At 39.1% G+C, this 21,039-nt stretch overlaps 2 protein-coding genes across 2 annotated transcripts in view; one reads left to right on the top strand and one right to left on the bottom strand.

The window, feature by feature from the left end:
• LOC114653072 (uncharacterized protein C18orf63) overlaps window positions 1–21,039 on the top strand; it is a 51,519-nt gene that overhangs the window by 602 nt on the left and 29,878 nt on the right. The window contains exons 2-5 of the mRNA XM_051928755.1: window positions 9–87; window positions 2,104–2,160; window positions 2,249–2,360; window positions 3,217–3,258. Coding sequence (XP_051784715.1) covers window positions 9–87; window positions 2,104–2,160; window positions 2,249–2,360; window positions 3,217–3,258 — 290 coding nt within the window. The remainder of the gene's footprint in view (window positions 1–8; window positions 88–2,103; window positions 2,161–2,248; window positions 2,361–3,216; window positions 3,259–21,039) is intronic.
• Window positions 10,815–12,385, bottom strand: LOC114653922 (zinc finger BED domain-containing protein 4-like). The gene is made up of 2 exons (XM_028804462.2): window positions 11,634–12,385; window positions 10,815–11,377 (listed from the first exon to the last, which is right to left on the bottom strand). Exons 1-2 carry the CDS (start codon window positions 12,293–12,295, stop codon window positions 10,873–10,875), a joined length of 1,167 nt encoding a protein of 388 aa, XP_028660295.2. The 5' UTR covers window positions 12,296–12,385; the 3' UTR covers window positions 10,815–10,872.

Raw genomic sequence — 21,039 nt, 5'->3', positions numbered from 1 at the left:
TGTTTTAGAGAACTTGTGCTCCTTTTCCCTGGCATTCTTGTTTCTCCAGGGCAAGAAACCTGTAGTGAACTGATCACAATAATGTCTGTAAGTGTGCAAAATAGAATATACCACCTTTATACTATAGTTCATTAATGAACACTATGATGTACTGATTACCTGTTCAGATTTGGTTTCTGCCTTGCTCAAAAATAAAACTAGATTTGTTGAACTCAACAGAGTTTTGGTCTTCAGGCATCATTTACATGTTATGTCATTTTCTAAACTGCTTAATAATGCACTGGTTTGCGGAAGCTGGAGCCTAACCCACCAAACATAGGGTGCAAGACAGGAACAACCACTGAAGAGGGTGCCAGTCCTTTGCTCCCACATATATCTGGTCCAATTTAGTGACGCCAGTCCACCTAACCTGCATGTCTTTGAACTGTGGTAAAGACCCAGAGAAAACCCACACAGGCACTGGGTGAACATGTAAACTCCACACATGCAGGACCCGGGATGTGATCCCTGGTCTCCTTACTCCAAATTGTATACAATATTTGTTATTTTGGTGAAAAAGGTGATGGTGCATAAAATTAGCATTAGCATTGAATTGTAATTGTTTATGTACATGCAGTGATAATAACACTAAATTTATACACCTGCAACTTTTTTTCCAAAGTCATGACTCACAATATTAAAATGAATTACAAGTTGTGAAAAATACTTTGATTAATTCATTACCCAAATATTCCAACATCAAGGCAGTTTTTAGTCTTGTAACAGAACAATGAGTTGCTTGAGCAGGTTCACTAATGGTAGTAGTTCCTCCTTCATGTATAAAGATCAGTTCAGTCATTTCTTTCAAAGATCTTTTGGGTCAGACTTCAGTGACACTAATTTTTACTCCAGCCACCTTATACTCAAAAGAAAATATCTGCAGCGTGTGTGTAGGAAATCATGGTTGAAAAAGGTTAAAGGTTTAGCATCTGTAAATAATATAAAAGTCACTCTAAGAACCTGAATAAGAAAGCTTCCTATTATTTATTTACATAACATAACACTCCCGAACCAATTTAGGGTCAAATGTATTATGTAAATGAAAATAAATACAAACACTATGGGTGGCACTTGATATATGCTGTCTGTCTTGACACCAATATCAAAAATCTCACTTCAAGTTTTCTATTAAGATATAGGATCAGAACAAAATACAGGAATTACCCCTGTCTCACATGCTTCATTTAGGCATGGTGAAGTATGCTCAAGTAGAAAACTCAGCAGCCTTCAGAAGAATTCAGAGCCTTCTAGCGGATGTAAGCAGGTTATTAGATAAGGCAGTAAGTGGCCTTGCAGACTTTTATCAAGTAGCAGTCAGATAATGAACAGAAGGCCACATTACACAGGGTTTATTTAAAGAAAGAAAGCCAGGAAAGAGAAAAAAATGTTGGAGTGAAAGGGAAATATTGGTACGAGCATGTGTTAATGTTCCTCTTTCTATCTGAATGTGAAACTGTTGACAATGGCCCAGAAGAGGAAAATTTGTTTTTTTTTTAGTTTGTTTAGTTTTGCTACATCTGTTTTTTTCTCCAGTGCTCTAGTTTGTTTTTGAGTATGGCTTAAACTAGGCTAGTCTCATTTTTTCACTCCTTAGTTGCTAAATGTAGCACACACCTCTTCTAGGGAACAGTTAAGATTTCTGTACAACAGGGATGCATATAGTTACGCACATTTACTTTTTATGTTTTCTATTAATTTTACTCTTCACAAGTTTAGAATATCATAAGTATGTGAAAATACATTGTTCTTAATAAAAATCAAGGGTAACTTTATTCTGGCATCTTTGTGCGTTAATATGTACTATATGTTGAAATTTCCTATGGCTGTGTAGTTGAGAATTTCCTGAAATTGGATGTACAGTATATACTTACTGCAACAAAATAACTGGTTACAAAAAAGATTAACAACTGCTTTGAAGGCTGAAATTTTTTAATATCCATAACTTTTCATTAATAAAATGTGCAATTCTTTAAAATTCACATTCATTTTTAATAGTTTTCTTTGTCAACAATATGTAAATAAGAAGACGGGGAAAGTATTTTACACTAGCTAATTTTTTTACAGACACAGTTTTTTAAAACTGGAAACATGCAGGCCTACACTCAAAGACATGAAGTTCAGGTAAGCTCCATCGTCTTCTTTTTTATAATACCATGTGTCTTTGAATATGAAAATGTTTTTGTTAATTTACTTGTTATTCCTTCGACAGATGGATTCTCCTAAAAGAGTTTTTCCTGGTGAGCTTCAGACATGCCTGACATATACACTTATAGCAAGACTTGCTCCGAACTGGAACAAAGCTGGACATTTACTTATTCAAGGTGAGTTTACTAACAATGTTTTTTCAATCAACAGTTTTTTAGATGACTTGGAAATCATTACAATTATGAAGGAAAGAAAAGAACTTAAGATTGCCAGGAGGAAAAAATATGGTTTCCTCAAGTTATGTGATGAAGTATGTACAACTATGAAAGAAAATTAAGACAGCAAAAAGTAAAACAAAATGTATAATATTAAAATAAAACTGAAATGTGAAATAGTATGCCAATACTACTTTCATTTAACAGGTAGTTTTATGATATGAGCACCACTGCAAAAGATTCTTTAGCCCCATGTTTACTGTCTTGGAATATTTTCTTAATGAGCTAGAGTGACACAGCGAATTTCACGCAAACAGTTTTCAGTCCAGGGTGACAATATGTTCTATACTGTGGAAAAATGATCAATACCAATTTTTCTTTAGCCATTTATTTAAAGGAACATTCTATGTCATCGTCTCTCAATATTTTTGCACCATTACACTGGAAAAAATGTATATAGTTTGGCTATAGCTCCTTGATACATGCAGAACATTCATTGTTGAAATGATCTTTACACTAATTTGATCAAGCTTAGGATGAATTCTATTCCACAATGTCTGTTCCAAAATTAATTTTCTTTAAGGATGCTTATATGTTTATTTTCCACACCTGTTCAACGGCATGTTTGCTAATTGTGTCAAAAAAAATTCTCTGTGATAAAATGAATTGCATTAATAATACTGAATGGCTAGAAACTGACAGTTCTCATTTTCCTGTCTTGGCTATTTCATGGGTTTAACACATTATCTCTGAAGCTGTCATTTTATTTATGCAAGCAGCAGTGACTGCATGTTAAACAAATATTATTGTATTTAAGGAGTGAATTTTATGACAGAAAGTGGAAAACAGAATGCTATTGGTAAGTTTTATAAAAGTACATTTTAATAAATGATTTGTATTTTTATTTTCAGAATTCAATTAGCCTTTTCTACTGTCATATTTTTAAATACCATTTTAAGCAAATATCAAGTCTATATTAATAAATTTAAAAGTGTTTCTTTCTGTTTGTGTGCCCACTGCCACATTGTTGTGATACACGGATGAGCTTAAGGAAACACAGGTAAATGAAATAGTGGATTAGGATACAGGAAAATATGTGCAAAAATGTAACATAATCAAAACACATATGAAAAAACAGCTGGACATATTATTATGAAATTTGGATGCATATGCAGGATAATACAATTTAGAACTTTGGCAGCCAAAAATTCACATGATTTGTAGTTAATTGGGTTTTTAGTATTGAGAAAAAAGGTAGCTGTTACCTGTTTTTGGCATTCAGTTAGGTTTACATTTAGATCATTTACAGGGGGTAGGACATAAGTAAAGGATTGTGGGAGGGGGAACTGGATAGTGATCTAAAAAATGAAGCATTAATTTTGTTATGCATTTAAAGTCTGATATTGTTATTATTATTTATTTAGCACTCACTTTTATTCAAGGCACCTTACAAAGCAAGTTATAATAAATACAAAAATAAAGGTTCAAGCATCAAAGCAACATATAATATAAAATGCAGTGAAGCACAGGGATGTGAAAAGAGCCGATACTTTGCTACCAAGTTGATACTGTAATTCCAAAAATTTAATGTTATTAGCTGTTTTACAGTATTCAAAGAGAGTCGGTACTGCATTCAGGTGTGACTGCAGATAGAAACATTACTTCAGAAGGCACAATCATACGTGTGAAAAACGTGAGTAAAAACTTCATGTGAAAACAGCTCACAGTAGTGATGCTACAGCTCTGTATTAACATACGTCAGAAAGAAGTCACTTAAAATACTTTGAGTTTGAGGCAGGGGAATTTCAGTGCATGATTACAGGAATGCCATTATTTAAAAAAAAGGCAAAACACACGCATACCCCATTATGAAGTTAGATCAGAAATAGATTTGTGTGTGCTTGGAGAGTGCAATAATGTGAACGGTTATGTGTAATATAATTGTGTAACTTGTGGTGTCACATGTTTCTGACAGGAGATGATATTGTGTGATTAGTCACTTTCTAATACCATCTTATACACAGTCCTGACAGAAAAAAGAGACTTTGTATTCTATCTCATATTGTGATTTACACGTCTACAGATGTCCTTCCAAGCATCCATACATTTTCTAACTGGTGTATAGCGTTTAGGGTTGTGGGGGAACCCCCCACATATCCAGAACAGGATTTATTGTACTGTAGGATGTGAGGGGAAACCACACATTAGCAGTGCCTGTTATAGTTGTTATAGCCTGTTATAGCAGTATCTGTTGTACTAAGTGCAGTTATAGTAAATAAAAACTGAAGCATGTTTTAAACCAAGTGGCAATTTGGTTTATATGTACTGCTGATGAAATGAGCTGTTCCATTTGTTAATACAAAAGTAAAATTTATTTTGTCTTTCAGTGCTTCAAAGCACAAGGCATATCTCACTATTAAAGTGACATGTACTGTACTGCATTAATAGAAATGTCTAATCACAGAGACATACACGCAGTTAGCAGGACTGCCAAAGCAGCATACTTCATGACTGAATATGAATCTGCAAACACTAAATATGTGCAATTCTTTTGATTTTTGAAAGCAAACTAATGTTCACAAGCATAATTCCTAAAATGTGTTGAACTTGGTGAATAAACACATGTCAAGTGGGATGGGAATGAGTTATGGTGAATTGGATGCAGTCAGAGTGATTGCGTAAAAGCAATGTAGGTGAAGTTTGTTTTCTAATTCTATTCTAATTCTTTTAATATTTTATTGCCATTTAAAAATGATACTTGTCCAGAATAAAAATGCTGATTGGTAGCTAACAGAATCAGCTTTTCCTCATTAGCTGAGCCAAATGATTTGATTAATTGAAAAATGTCAGCATGGTTATGAATAGTGTAAGCTTTCTTTTTTACTTGTGCGATTGTCTGTTTGTGCTTTATTTTCCACAACACCTTCAACCAGAGAAGTCATATAACTGGTTGGACAGCTTTTCTCACAACTTAAATAGGACCAGTAAGAAACATAAACAGTAATCCCTCCTCCATCGCGGGGGTTGCGTTCCAGAGCCACCCACGAAATAAGAAAATCCGCGAAGTAGAAACCATATGTTTATATGGTTATTTTTATTTTGTCATGCTTGGGTCACAGATTTGCGCAGAAACACAGGAGGTTGTAGAGAGACAGGAACGTTATTCAAACACTGCAAACAAACATTTGTCTCTTTTTCAAAAGTTTAAACTGTGCTCCATGACAAGACAGATGACAGTTCAGTCTCACAATTAAAAGAATGCAAACATATCTTCCTCTTCAAAGGAGCAAACAAATCAATAGGGCTGTTTGCTTTTAAGTATGCGAAGCACCGCGGCACAAAGCTGTTGAAGGCGGCAGCTCACACCCCCTCCATCAGGAGCAGAGAGAGAGAGAGACAGATAAAAAAATCAATACGTGCCCTTCGTGCTTTTAAGTATGCGAAGCACCGTGCTGCATGTTGCTTCACGAAGCAGCTGCACAGAAGGTAGCCAACGTGAAGATAATCTTTCAGCATTTTTAGATGAGCGCCCGTATCGTCTAGGTGTGCGAACAGCCCCCCTGCTCAATCCTCCTACGTCAGGATCAGAAAAAGTCAGCGCAAGAGAGAGAGAGAGAGAAAAGTAAGCTGGGTAGCTTCTTAGCCATCTGCCAATAGCGTCCCTTGTATGAAATCAACTGGGCAAACCAACTGAGGAAGCATGTACCAGAAATTAAAAGACCCATTGTCCGCAGAAATCCGCGAACCAGCAAAAAATCCGCGATATACATTTAAATATGCTTACATATAAAATCCGCGATAGAGTGAAGCCGCGAAAGGCGAAGCGCGATATAGCGAGGGATCACTGTAATACCCAACGGGTGTTTAAAAAAAAAAAAAGAATAAACTATAAGATATTGAAGCTGCATTTGACGAGGGTTTCCAAATGGTTCAAAATAGTTCAAATGCAGCTACCAGATAGGCATTCCGGCACTAGTATGACTCGCTGTACAAAAAAAAACTCCATAATACAAGTGTCTTTGTAAAGATTTAAGTGAAATTCAAAGCAAACAGTTTATGCAAAAATAGAGAAAAAAGTTTATAATTCACACGCAAAAGAAAGAGAAAAAGGGAAACATATTCTGCTTGAATATGTAGGTTACATTTCTTAAGGTTTCTATGTATCACTCTATGTAAAGTTGTTTGCAACATTCAGAATTTATATGACCTTAATGACAATCTGTTTAGCCGTTCATGTTTCTTTCCAGCTGTCTAACCTCAATCTATGGGCTATTCTACTCTCACACAGAGTTAAGATTATGATCATTCCATTTTCGGTAACTTATAAGGGGTTAAACTGAATCTTCCACTATCTATATTAAGCTATATTATATTCAAGTTCAGGCTAAGCAGACTAAGGAAAATTGCCTTTAACATTAACTTAAAGGATTTGGCTCTTATAGATATTTTTTTCATGGCAGCTCTGTGTAAAAGTAAACATCTGTGCTTTTTAAGAATGTGTAACATATGAAGATTTCCTTGATACAGATGAAGCAATGCCTATTTGTTTGACATGTCTACATAAATTCCCAGCCAGCCAGGCATTTTGAGAAAGTTTTTTGTTTGAATAAAAACTGATCAATTCGCTCCAGAGCCAAAGTAACACGTCCAGGCTCTTTTGAGAGGAAACGATTTCAGTTCCGATTTTTTTGGAGAAAGCTTCCTGTTTGAAAACACAATATTGAGTTCACGATAAACACAAGTTGGCATGAATTTATTGAGTAATTAATTATCTTGTCAAGCAATCACCATAATTTATGGAGTCAAGCCTATGAGTTTTAGAAAGCCAACCCACTGCTCTTTTGAATGTGAACATACTGGCCAACAAATATCAGACTGAACAACAAGCTGCATGTCATTTTGATAAAAAAACAGATTCTTGAATCCTTATCTTCACACTCTTAAAGTGTTAGTTCTGTATTGTTGTGATGAAGCATATAGAGACAAAACAGCTGCAGTTTTTACTGGATAAGCACATCCATCCATCCATTTTCGAACCCGCTGAATCCGAACACAGGGTCACGGGGGTCTGCTGGAGCCGATCCCAGCCAACACAGGGCACAAAGCAGGAAACAATCCTGGGCGGGGTGCCAACCCACCGCAGGACACACACGAACACACTAAGCACACACTAGGGCCAATTTAGAATCGCCAATCCACCTAACCTGCATGTCTTTGGACTGTGGGAGGAAACCGGAGCGCCCGGAGGAAACCCACGCAGACACGGGGAGAACATGCAAACTCTACGCAGGGAGGACCCGGGAAGCGAACCCGGGTCCTGGATAAGCACATTACCTTTCAAAACAAACACTATCTTAGTGACTGAGTGAAAACTTTGTACATATTTGGAGTAGGCTGTACAGCAAGAAGTTTGGCAGAACTAAAGACAATAAAGAAATGAAGAAATACAGCATTTTAACACAAAAGTTGTGAAATTCAATTGTTAACAGTAAGTAAATGAATGACTTTCTGCATTCTCTGTAAAAAAATCTTTTTGTCAGTCCCAGGAACAATTAATTTTCGAAGTGTATGGAAATATTTGGCACATTCTAGCACATTATTACTTCCTTTCCCAATATCAATCAAGGGGAGTGACTTTTTAAACTGAAGCCTTTTTTTCAAGAGAAAAAGCCTAATAAATGCTTACAATTGTTTCAGCATCAGTTTCAGTTTCAACTGCTACTGATGCATGTGTAGAGACTAAATATCAGCCAGATATATATCCGTGCCTGATACAATTGGTCAGGTAATCATTTTTACAGACTAATTACAATGCCTTTTTAAATCCTACTGTGTACAGTACATGTTTGTTCATAAGTTGTACAGTTTGTTAAAGTGGCTATTTTTATATGTCTACCTGCTCAATAACACTTACTGAATTTATGCACTTTCACAGTTTACATCTTTACTAATCATTTATTCATACGTAGTTGAAGATCTTTTTGCAGTACCTAATATAAAGTTGAAATTATTTATCCATTCTTAAGGTTTATTAATGAAAGTTTTTTAAAAAGTGTAACTGAGAAAGATGATTTATTTTAGTGTGCTTAAATATTTTGAATAATTAATAATAGAATAATTTATGAGACTCATTTGAGAAAGGTAATAACATGGAAATGGAAATTTGGTGTCCATATGCACTATGGGAATTCAGCTGGTTCCTTATTTCACACCTGTTCAAATCAAAATATAATTCTATAGTTGAGTAAGGTATTATACAGGAGATACAGCTATTTTTGCATTTTCATATAAATAACATTTTATGGCAGTATTGTGGATTTTACTTGTACAGTGGAACCTCGCTTCACGAACGTCTCGGTACAATCGGTTTACGACCAAAAAGTTCGCCAAACTTTTGTCTCGGTTCACGGCCACACACTCAGTATACGAACAAGCCAGTTTCCCTTTCGGTTTATACGTGTTCAGTCTCTCCCTGTGCATTTCCTGTGCAGCGAGCAAGAGAAAGAGAGCGAGAGAGCGCGACACACACACACACACACACACAGGCAGCGCGAAAGAAACAGAGGCACACACACAGGCAGCGTGAGAGAGAGAGACCACACAGGCGGGACGAGAGAGAGACAGACGCACACACACAGGCAGCACAAGAGAGAGGGGCCTGGATGCATAAGGTAGGAAGGCAGTTAAAGAATGCGCTGGGCTTGATTTTGTTTTCACTTCTGTTTACAGCGATCGGTTCGTAGCATGCATTGTTGAAATGTTACTTTTCTTGGTGATTTATTAAATTAAGGATTTTTTCAAATGTTCATTTTTTTCCCTGTGCTTAAAACTCATTAAAAAAAAGTGTTTTTAGCCAGCGGTTGGGAGCGCTATAGCGCGAACTATTGCAGTGTTAGTTTTCTCTGTTGTTCAAGGTTTTCTCAGTGTTATTCAATGTTTTTACATTTAGTTTACTGTTACGCTGTGCATTCTATGGTTTAATCTATATATATAAAATCCCTATGTGCGTCCAGGTGTCCGTGTGTGGGTGTCTTCTGGTGAAGTGCGCATGCGCGGGGCACGGTGCGATGCGCGATATTACTGTCAGAGAAAGTTAGAGGCGTTTTACGGAAATACAAACCAGTATTACTGCGAGAGGAAATTAAAGGTACACAATACACTGACGCATATTACAGCCACATACAAGCCAGTATTACTGTCAGAGGAGATTAAAGGCATATTACCGGCGCGCACGCCTCTATTACCGCCAGAGAAAATTAAAGGTATATTACGGACGTACAAGCCAGCGGACGTACAAGACGGTATCCTTCAATAAGGGCGCGCACAGGCATCCTTCAATAAGGGCGCGCACAAAAAGGTGAGCCTCAAAAGGGCGACCTCAATTGGGCGCAGCGAATAAAGGCGCACGCAAATAAAGACCTGCACCTTTGTTGCTCTTCACATATTCCAGAGCCATTTGAACTAAACTCAATTGAGGTCGCCCTTTTGAAGCTCGCCTTTTTGTGCGCACCCTTATTGAATAGAGCCATACAAGACAGTATTACTGTCACAGAAAATTAAAGACACACAATACACGGCGGCAGCCCACGAAGAACGGTCAGCTCAGCAAGTAAACATCAACAAAAGAAAGGCTGAAAGAAAGAAAAATACGACCAACAATCTCTGAATTTACAAGTGTATGACCAATTTCCAAGATCACAAAGGTTGGCTAGATACTGTAATTCTTCATTCATGTAAGAGAACCAAGAAACACAATACTTAAATTGTAGTTAGAGAGCAGAAACAATGCTGTAAGCCAGGGGTCCTCAATCACAGTCCTGGAGAGCCGCAGTGGCTGCAGGTTTTTGTTCTAACCTGGTGGCTTAATTAGAAAGCAATTCTTGCCAATAATTTAATTAATGGCTTGTTAGTTTCTTTAACTCTGCCATGTCAGGTCATTCTCATATCCCACATTTTCTTCCCCTTTCTAAGCATATAATCCGAATGATTTCTAGGCAAAATGGAGGAGTAATTCTCAGTCCATCACTTTCCTTCCAAGTAGGGATGCACCGATACCACTTTTTTGGAAAACGAGTACGAGTACTTGCATTTCAGTACTCGCCGATACCGAGAACTTAATAAAAACATGATTTAAATTTACAGGTAACAGCTTTAGTCATATAATTTAACAAAAAAAACAAGGGACTAGTTTGGAATTAAGAACATTTATTTAAAATGAAAAGCATGTTGTATGCAACATATTACAGAATAAATAATTATAAAAAAAAATTTAAACAGTGACAGTGCAACTCAAGTATTTTTTTTCAGTTTGTTGTAAACTCTGCTGCTTTGGACAACACAAGGGGCATTAATAAACATCTTTGCTATTTAGTGCACAATATTTGAATAAACATCCACCAACATAGAACTGTGGCAGTCAGTGCAACTGAGGTAGGTATTAACATCAAGTCTAAGACGACTCACTTAATGGAGCCTATTTAGAAAAAGTGAGTGGCAGGTTTTTTTTTAAGAAAAGTAGCTTTTCTACATTATCAGCAGTCAGCCTGTTTCTGTTTTCATCTATAATGTGTGACACTGAGCTAAAAAGCCTTTCACTTTCCACACTGCTACATGGGGCTGAGAGGTATTTCTGGGCCATTTTAGCCAAAGTGGGGAACCTGATTTTGTTGACACCCCAGTACTTCAGAGGACTGTCTTCACGAGGGCTTGGGGCCTCTCCGAGGTATGTGTCGAGCTCAATGGCAGCACCTGCTGCCAGCGGCTGTGCTGCCTGGGGCTGCTCCTTAGTGATTTCTTCAAATACAGTGTCCAGACTGCTGCTAGTGCTGGCCTGGGCCTTGAGGAACAGTTTAGCAGGAGGTTCTGCAGCTTCTGCCCGACTCCCCTCTGCCTCAGCTCTGGACATCATCTGCAGCTCCTGCTTCAGGTGCAGCTTGGCCTCTGGAGCAGTGTTGTTGGAGAAGAAGCGATCTTTATACCTGAACAAAATTCATGAATGTATTAATATGTGGAAAAATAGGACTGATTTTAGTTTCCCCTAAACCACTGTCACAAATGCCAGCCATTTGGCTTTCTGGTAGTAATAAGGGAAATATATTTCATATTATATATATTGCATACATTTGTATTTGTGTATTTTAGTTACAAAAATATAATATAATATTTCAGATGGAAATTAATCTTACATTTAGTACTGTAGTTTATCATTGAATACCTATAGCACACAGACTTTACCTTGGGTCAAGTATGGTGGAGATGAAGTACAGTGGGTTGGTCTCGACGTCACTGAAGCGCTTCTTGACAGCTGCCAGTAAGGTTGCTTTCATTGTCTTGACGCCGTGGTCCTCGTCTGTTTCTCTGTTTAGAAGTCTCACTAGCACAGTCACAGCTGGGATGACATCAGAGGCTAGTGCGTCGTAGCTGCTCACTTTTTTAGTTAGTTCCTCAAAGGGGGCGAGGATGGCAACAGTCTTCTCCATAAGAGCCCATTGGTGAGCGGTGAGATAGTCAGGGAGTTCATGCTCGGACACATACACCCCCAGCACTCGCTTTTGCTCAATGAGGGACTGGAGCATGTAATACGTGCTGTTCCAGCGTGTCTGTACGTCCTGCTGCAGTCTCTTTATTGGCTGGTTGAGCTGTCCCTGAATGTCCTCGAGGCGGGAGTAGGCTAAGGCGGAATGTTTAAAATGCCCAACTATTTTCCGCCCCACTGCTATAGCATCAGCTATGCTCCTCTGTGCTAATAAGCCCTCGTGAACAGCCAGTTGGAGCGTGTGCGCGACACATGGCAGACTTGGGAGCCCTGCGTCATTCATGGCTTTAATCATGTTTTTGGCATTGTCACGAAGCACAACATGTACTGATGTTTTAGGTATACCCCATGTCTGGAGCATTTCCTCAAACACATGCGCTATAGCCTGGCTGGTGTGCGAGCCGCGGAATTGTTTCGCATGTAATATGGCTCGTTGCGGCGTGAAACTCTCGTCTATCCACTGGGAGGTTAGGTTAATTAGTGACACGGGGCTAACACTGCTTGTCCAAATATCTGTGGTGAAACTAAACGCAGAGGAGGCTTGCAGTAGGCTGTGGATATGTTTTTTCACAGAGTCGTGTAGTTTAGGCAGCTCCGTGTCAGTCATGTAGCGGCGGCTTGGGACATCATATCTGGGCTCCAGAACATGGAGGAGATGCAGGAATCCCACATTTTCTACCTCCGAGAGTGGCTGGTCACTCAATGCAATGTACTCGATAATTGCCTGTGTTATTCACGTGGATTGTCTCTGGACATTTTCTCTCATCTTGCAAGAGTTTGCTGCAGCGTGGGTTGTGTTGGTTTAGAAGCGTGGGTAAACTCTTTGTACTCGTTGTCGTGTTGGGATTTTAGGTGCTTGATTAAATTACTTGTGTTAAATGCGCTACCTTTTGAGCCTCCTCTGGACAATTTCGCTGAGCACAATTTGCAGTCCGCCTTTGTTTTGTCGTCTTCATTCACTTTGAAATAGTTCCATACGGCTGACATGTCTCGCCTCGCCTTCTCCCCGCTCTGAGCTGCAGCCGGGGCCTGGGGGTGGGCACTCGGCGCCTGTGATTAACCCCTTACACGCCGCTCAAACATAGACATTTCTCAGACTGTGGTATCGGTCCCCGGTATCGGGGGACTTTTGACGAGTACGAGTACTTTAGAAAATGTGGTATTGAGGCCGATACCAGATACCGGTATCGGTATCGATGCATCCCTACTTCCAAGTATTAATTTAAACCCAATAGTGCATGATAAATACAAACCGGTGTAAATGGTAAGGTAAATGGAGAAATGCTGGTCTCTTTTGTCATCTTATTGCTAATTAGGAGCAATTAAAAACCGAGAATACAGCTGTTTAAGAATAAAATAGGGTTCAAAATCTTAACGAAGGAGACCACTAAAGTGAAGCAGAAGTGTTACTGGAGCAGTAAGTGCTTCTTATTAAGCAACTGGGTTGGAGCAAAAACCTGCAGCCACTGTGGCCCTCCAGGACTGGGATTGAGGACCCCTGCTGTAAGCAGTACATTTTTTTTCTTTTGTGAATCAATTTCTATAATTTGCATCAGTTTCACAATCAGATTGGCATTATAAAGTAAATTGTTATTACTGTTATAGTATGTGACTCCATTTTCAGTTTGGCCATGTGACCACTGTTGTAGCAGTTTTAAGGTCACAGGACATGACACTATAGATATGGCAGTAATCTGATTTTCTTTTTTAATCCCTTGGTGTATACAATGTCTTCATGAATATTTAGCTGTAGTTAGCTTTTACTCAGGTAGGGCCTAGTGACAGGATTGTGTTTTTGGTTTTGACTTTGTTTCTGACTCTGGTCTTTGTTTATGTTTTGTCCTTGGGCATTGCTCTCTTATTTTTAACTAGCAAAATACCTGTGCTTCGCAGCAGTGAAGTACTGCTTTAAAATTTTTATTAAGAAGAAAAGTAAACCTTTTTAAATTGAGGGAAAATATACCAATAATTATTTGTTAAGGATCTCTTTGTATACCACGTTGTCAGTTCGGCCCTCCGGTTGTAATATGACCAAGCTGTGCGCTGAGCTTACTCTTGAGCATGCAACGTATAGTTGGCCATGTAAAAAGCAATCTTGCCTCAAATCAATGCCAACCTTTTATAGAGTCTGTCCCTGAGACTTAATTGTCATTGTGAAGCAGAGCCTTACTAGAAATTGGAGGCGTTTGAATTGAAATGGGTTTCATCGATAACTTCGCATCCAGCTTTTGAGAGTTTAAACATTCATAAACATCAAAGTGTCCACTACTCAAATCATCACCTGTGAATCTAAGATGTTTAAGAGGCATTGGCGGTTGTCCAAAGGTGTAAAATATTTGGCCATTTCGGTACACTTGAAAGCGACAACCGAACAATTCAGCGGCAGCCATCAACTGACATGCAGAACCATAGGTGAAGGGCTTAAGCATTTCACTCTTGTAGTGCTCCTGTGTAGTATAATTATCTCCTGTACCGTCATCAGTCCACACCTTGAACATGTCCCAGTCATTCAATACATAAGACACAATGTTCCTCCGGATATCAAGAGTGAGCCTGATATGGCCGTGCAATATGTAACACAGAGAATTGAAAAGGCAGTCGCCATCTCCGGGCATGGAAACCACTCGGTAAGTGACATTTCTTTGATCGATGGTGATCACCTCGATAGACATGTTAATGGGGGTACGGTTGGAACGATAAAGGAAATGGGTACCTGAACAATGTAAACTAAGTCTAAAATACCTACACAATAACTATAATCGTAATAAACGAACAATAAAACAGCGGAGAAGCCGTTGATTAAATAAAAAGGCTGCAGTTATCAGCAGGGAGACGTGAATACTGTGGCAAAGCAAGTAAGGGAATGAAGAGACCAGAGCGATGGATGGCCTTATATATGCAGGCAGCCAACTACGTGGGAGGCGCGGGGATGGGGGACCCAACGCCGCCTCACACGGCGACCGAGCTGCAGGCTATGGACGTATATATCTACGTAAGTAGGATTCAGTTAGCGTTGGGAACCCGCGTACCAAATTTCTTGAAGATGGGCCCATACGTAACAAAGACCGTTGGAAAGTTCAGTATGGCGGCTGACAGTGGTGTCATACCACCAAAATAAGTATGTATGTCGGTTTCGGTTAACGCAGGGAAGCCGCCTACTGTGGTTTCGTGGCTTTAGCGGACTGACAGTCTGTTCAGCACGGAGTCCGGGCCTTTCGACAGGTTAATGCCGATCCCTTCATCAAGTGCCTCCTAGCTGGTAACCGCTCTTGGTGTCCACCACAGATCAACCCGTAGGAGCAGGAATATGACCAGACGTTAGAGACAGAAACTCGCCCTCCCACACAGTGTTTTCCCAGATACTCAATATATATTCTACTCGTTTCACTCCCTTTCCTCTATTTCTAGGAGTGTGCCACGCACTCCTTTCTATTCTAATTCACGGGGAGTAACTTACTAATGTTCTCAGCACCCAAGTATTATTCTCTGCTTTCCAGTTTACTATTTGTTAAGTGATACAGTATTTCATTTCTCAATTTTCTTTTCCATAAACCCGGTCAAATCCCTGAGCTAGGTCATTCACTCAATCGGATTCCCTCGGTCTACTCACCAAGAAGTTCTTGTCCTGCTAGGGAAATCCCAGTTGGTTCGACCTACGCATTCGATCGGAGGAGGCCAGAGACCCCCCACACAGGATGCGCCGGAGGCAGGCCAGTCCTAACTTTTTCCGGAGCTGGTCCTTCCCGATTCAGCTGTTAATCGGTCCTTACCGGTCCTCTTGGACGATCCAGCCCGAGGAGTCAGCTGTCCGTCTCCGATCCGGGTCACGGCAACAGAAAACTGTGGTCGAAGGGTCGAAACAACAGCAGACAAACACAAATTCAAACAAACAACTTCTTTTATTATTTCTTGATCTTTCTTAGTGAGCAGAGACCCGCTGCAGAATGCTGACAGTTTGTCACTGACAGCATCAACGTCACAGGAGGAGGCCCTTTGCGGTTTTCCAAACCGGCTTTTTATGTCCTCTTAAACACGTACACATAGTTATCTCATTCTTGCACCTTACAAGTAGCCTTTCCTTAGAAGTGGAATAAACTTCTGCTTTTGCGAACTAGGACAGGGTGCGGCCCCTAAAAGCTGATCCACCCTTTATTTATTTCCTTTATTAATCTTGTGGCTATTTTATATATTTAGGCTCTAATGCTTAATAACCTTAACTTTCCTTCATCACAATCTCAATGCATTTCATATAATTAACACACAGAACTCTTATTCTTGCAAATACAATATACATATACATTTTCTTATATTTTTTATCCACTCAAATACACACAGATAGTAATCACCAAGGTGTTTTTAGACTTTTTTACCCAAATATTCATTGCACTAAGGCGTAGTCCCAAAATCTTCTTCCTCTCCCTTGGACTGGGTTAAAAGCCCTCAGCCCAAGATTATTTGTTCAACTTTTATTTAATACATTGATTCAGATTTTTATTATTCCACACTACCAAATTTCGTGAAGATGGGGCCATAAATAAGAAAGTTTAACATGGCGGACATTGTTGACCGTTATGACCGTTACGCGTAGAATTTCGAAATAAAACCTGCTTAACTTTTGTAAGTAAGCTGTAAGGAACGAGCCTGCCAAATTTCAGCCTTCTACCTATACGGGAAGTTGGAGAATTAGTGATGAGTGAGTCAGTGAGTGAGGGCTTTGCCTTTTATTAGTACAGATGATTCGCTGGTTTAGACCCCTTGCTACCTCTGACCATGTCTTTCAGCTCCAATTTCTTCTTGTGGTTGCTTTGACAAACAATAATCTTAAGGCAGTGTTACATGCTGAGAAGAGAATCATTTTTATCAATGTAAAAATTGCAAGAAAATGAAAAAAGAATAAATCTGTTAGAATCCTTGGCTTCAGAAACTCCAAAAACATTCTCAAATAATTTTTGGAGGCCAAGAAGCAGGTAGAAAAAATAGGCCAGATGATAACAGTAATTAGGTGATCTTTATTAAAAGCACATTCATAAGAGTTGAGAAATTATCCACAGTGTTGGATATTGAAGTACATATGATGCTAGCTTAATTATCTTTCTGCTGATTATGTCATGGGTATAACTTCCAGGACTATGTCCCTACCAACAATCATTGTATCATAGATACACCCAACAAAAACAGCGATGCCAGAAAAAGAAAAAAACTAAATTGGGGTCATTGTAAATTTTAAAATAAAATAATAAAATCAACAAGTTTTAAGCAAAATGTCATGAGACAATGAAAGTATATTTGAATTCTCCATGATTCAAAACTGCTATAAAATATTAGAGGTCGTAGATAAAGATAAAGCCCTGAAAAAATGAGTATATTACAATCACAGCAGAACTCTTATAAAGTGTGGAATGCAGATATGTGCTTCGGGCTTTCCAGGATTGCAACAATGAATAGAGCAATTATATCACAAAAAGGCACCCAGGAACTTTCTTCAGGGCCATAGCCCCACAATAAAAAAGATACTGTACAATGGTACCCTAAGACATGGGTACAAAATGCATTTGACCCTAAATTTCCATTCCCTATGTACCTGAACAGTGGGTGGAGGAGAAAAAGACTGGAAAATGGAGGTAGACTGGACTGGGTTTATGTGAGAAACATGAACAGTGAAATGTATTTTTAAGTCAACAGGAAGGGCTGACCGATAAATGACCCGAGACAAACCAATAAACCAAGGAGTTTGCTGTCCATGAACTTCTTAGGGATTTCTGCCATTTTTAGGCTTTCCTGGACTTTTCTCCATGTATTATGTAATCTAGCAACAAATCAAAGCCCAGTTAGTTGGGGGACAGATGCTATTCATCCTTTGTAAATGTCATTCTGAACCCTCATTCATTGGCTTGGCCCACAAGTAAATTTCAGAACCCTCCTCATTGTGTCTGGACTGTTGCACATCCAACTCCTTTTTCAAAGGGAAACGGAACAGACTATGTGGTATTTAGAATTCTCTTATTTGCAGTGATTTTACTGTGCTGCTATTTAATTTCACAGAGGCAGATTGTTAAAGTTACTTATAATAAAATATTATTTTTGTGATCAATTTTTTTAATGGAATGTAATTAGTCAGTCAGTCATTGTCCAACCCTCTATATCCTAACACTGGGTCACGGGGGTCTGCTGGAGCCAATCCCAGCCAACACAGGGCGCAAGGCAGGAACAAACCCCGGGCAGGCGCCAGCCCACTGCAGGGCACACACACACACCAAGTGTACACTAGGGACAATTTAGGATCGCCAGTGCACCTAACCTGCATGTCTTTGGACTGTGGGAGGAAACCGGAGCACCCGGAGGAAACCCACGCAGATATAGGGAGAACATGCAAACTCCATGCAGGGAGGACCTGGGAAGCGAACCCAGGTCTCGTTACGGCAAGGCAGCAGCTCTACCACTGTGCCACCGTGCTGCCCATAAGGTTTATTTTTTTCTTATCACTGTAGTTATATTTTCCCATAAAATTATATAAAATTCGTGCAGCTGAACCCTCCAGTAAGACTGGATTTTAAAAGGAAAAACAGAAATGCTGAAAAGATAAATGATTAGGAAGCTTCTGCCTAGAAGTAGTTAAGAGCATAGAAGCAATATTGCCTGAACTAAAGATCTTGTTTTCAAAGGGAAAATATAAAAGATTAGACATATGCATAATGAGGAAAAGTTGAGGAATGAATGGATAATAATGAGGAAAGAAAACACCTGATGCTGGACCATAGATTGGAGAATAAAAGACAGATCCAAAACATATGGATGAATGTGTCTGTAACATCCACATTGGGGCGCAGTGGGTAGCGCTGCTGCCTCGCTGTTGGGAGACCTGGGGACCTGGGTTCGCTTCCCGGGTCCTCCCTGCGTGGAGTTTGCATGTTCTCCCCGTGTCTGCGTGGGTTTCCTCCAGGCGCTCCGGTTTCCTCCCACAGTCCAAAAACATGCAGGTTAGGTGGATTGGCGATTCTAAATTGGCCCTAGTGTGTGCTTGGTGTTTGTGTGTGTCCTGCGGTGGGTTGGCACCCTGCCCAGGATTGGTTCCTGCCTTGTGCCCTGTGTTGGCTGGGATTGGCTCCAGCAGACCCCTGTGACCCTGTGTTCGGATTCAGCGGGTTGGAAAATGGATGGATGGACATCCACATTGCAAAATGGACATTGTGGTTGTGTGGCTATATTTTAACATCATTCTTTATTTGGACTTCTGTCTGTGATTCTGTCACAGAGAGACAGAAGTCGCTTTAGTTTGATCACAAAAGACATACTGATTCCCTTATCTGAACAACATTATAAGAATAACAACAACAATAATAATACAAATAACAGTTATAATCATTAATGTAATAATTAATAATTTGTTGTAGATAAAGAATTATATTGTAGGCTATAGATTAGATCGATCTTTGTAGCTTTAATACCTGTAGACAATTTGAGTGTAAATTGAGTTAACTAATCAAACTCGCTATTTAATCAATCACATCCTTTAAAGTCAGAAGGTAAATAGCCCCTTAGTACCAGCAATGAAAATGACAACTGTCCAGAGAAGTGTGCAACTCTTCTCTTTTTACCTTTTAAGAAGCCATGTTGCAGGTGGGTGGACCTAAACCTCTTTGGGCCATCATAGTAATTAACAACTAATAGAGAAATACTGGCTGCCAAGGAACAAATTAATACCCCTCCTTAGTTTGATACAGGACAAATTAGAAAGAAGAACAAGCTGGAATTTTTAGCCCCACTGTGCAGCTGCTGACAGATGCCTTTCTATGCCACTGGTAGATAGATTTCTGCAAACCATCAGTGATTCACATGGCCTCAGCAAGGCTGCTGTGTTCAAATGTGTCATGCAGTCACAATATATGCTTTTGATCTAATTGGGAAAGCAAAAGAATTGCAACAAATTGTTATGTCAAATTTAAGTCACCTTGGATATAGGCTCCAGCCAAATAAGTATATAATAATAACAAAATACCCTGCATGACGCTAAAGTTGATTTTAATGCCATTGCAGGGGAACCTGCCATTGTGGCTGCAATGGAATGCTCATCCTCATTCACACTTTCATCCTCTTGAATCCTATCCATAGAAGGGTTTTTAGCACTAAATGTCCAGATAATATGCAACCGACCATGTGGTACATTTTATAGTCCTTGTGGCTAAGCGGCCTGGGAATACATGATAACTATATCTGGTCCAACTCTGCAGTGTGTTTGCTAATGACTGGTTTCTGCAAGAGAGTTGGGCATGTTTTTGCCAATGCCTGGTAATTCCACTGTTGAATCCCCAAATTGTGGCTGAGGAGAGGTAGAACGCTGCAGATGAAAGCACACCTACTGTTACTGAGCTCATGCTGAAGATGCATGCATAATTCATTGTGGGGAAAGCAGTATTTCTTAATTTTTTGCTATATAAATTGTTTTAACTCCTCTTTTACAAAGTGTTGCTATTTTTCCGATCACTGCTCGCCATTGTTCTTTTTTGCAAGGAAACCACATAATGTTTTTGAGCCCACATAAATTTTCAAATAACACATTGAATTAATTTTACCTATTAGTCAAAAATGTAATTTCTTTATTTTGTGTTTTATTGATTTTTGTATTACTTTTTCTTTTTATATATGCACATGTCTGAAGTGACAATATAATATATATTTGACAAATGAAATACGTGGGATCAATGTTCCTGTTATTGATAGTCTACTTGTCTGACATGAACCTTGGGGAGGAGCCCAAAAAAGAAGTACTTTAAACTTGTTTGTTAAATATCAAATAATGAAGAGCTTCAGGAAACACTTGTAAAACCCACTCATTCTTTATCTCCGTTGGTCATTATCTCATTCATTATTCACTAAGATCAATCTTTTTGTGAAACGCACCACAGATAGAGGGCTCAGAAGGAAAAATGTCAGGCTGGCCCAACCATTTGGGGCTCCACCCACAAAGCATAAAGAATGGAAGCACAGTTATTGGAATAATTATGAAAATAAGAGAAAAGACATAAAAATGTAAAATATAATAATTAAAAATGATAATAAAACATAAAATGCACAAAAATATTTCACAGAATGTGAAAAATTGTCTTG

The sequence above is a fragment of the Erpetoichthys calabaricus genome, chromosome 6, assembly GCF_900747795.2.
Source record: "Erpetoichthys calabaricus chromosome 6, fErpCal1.3, whole genome shotgun sequence".
NCBI classification, from domain to species: Eukaryota; Metazoa; Chordata; class Cladistia; order Polypteriformes; family Polypteridae; genus Erpetoichthys; species Erpetoichthys calabaricus.
Note: the sequence above shows the minus strand (reverse complement) of the source record. Positions and strands in the feature narration are given on the sequence as shown.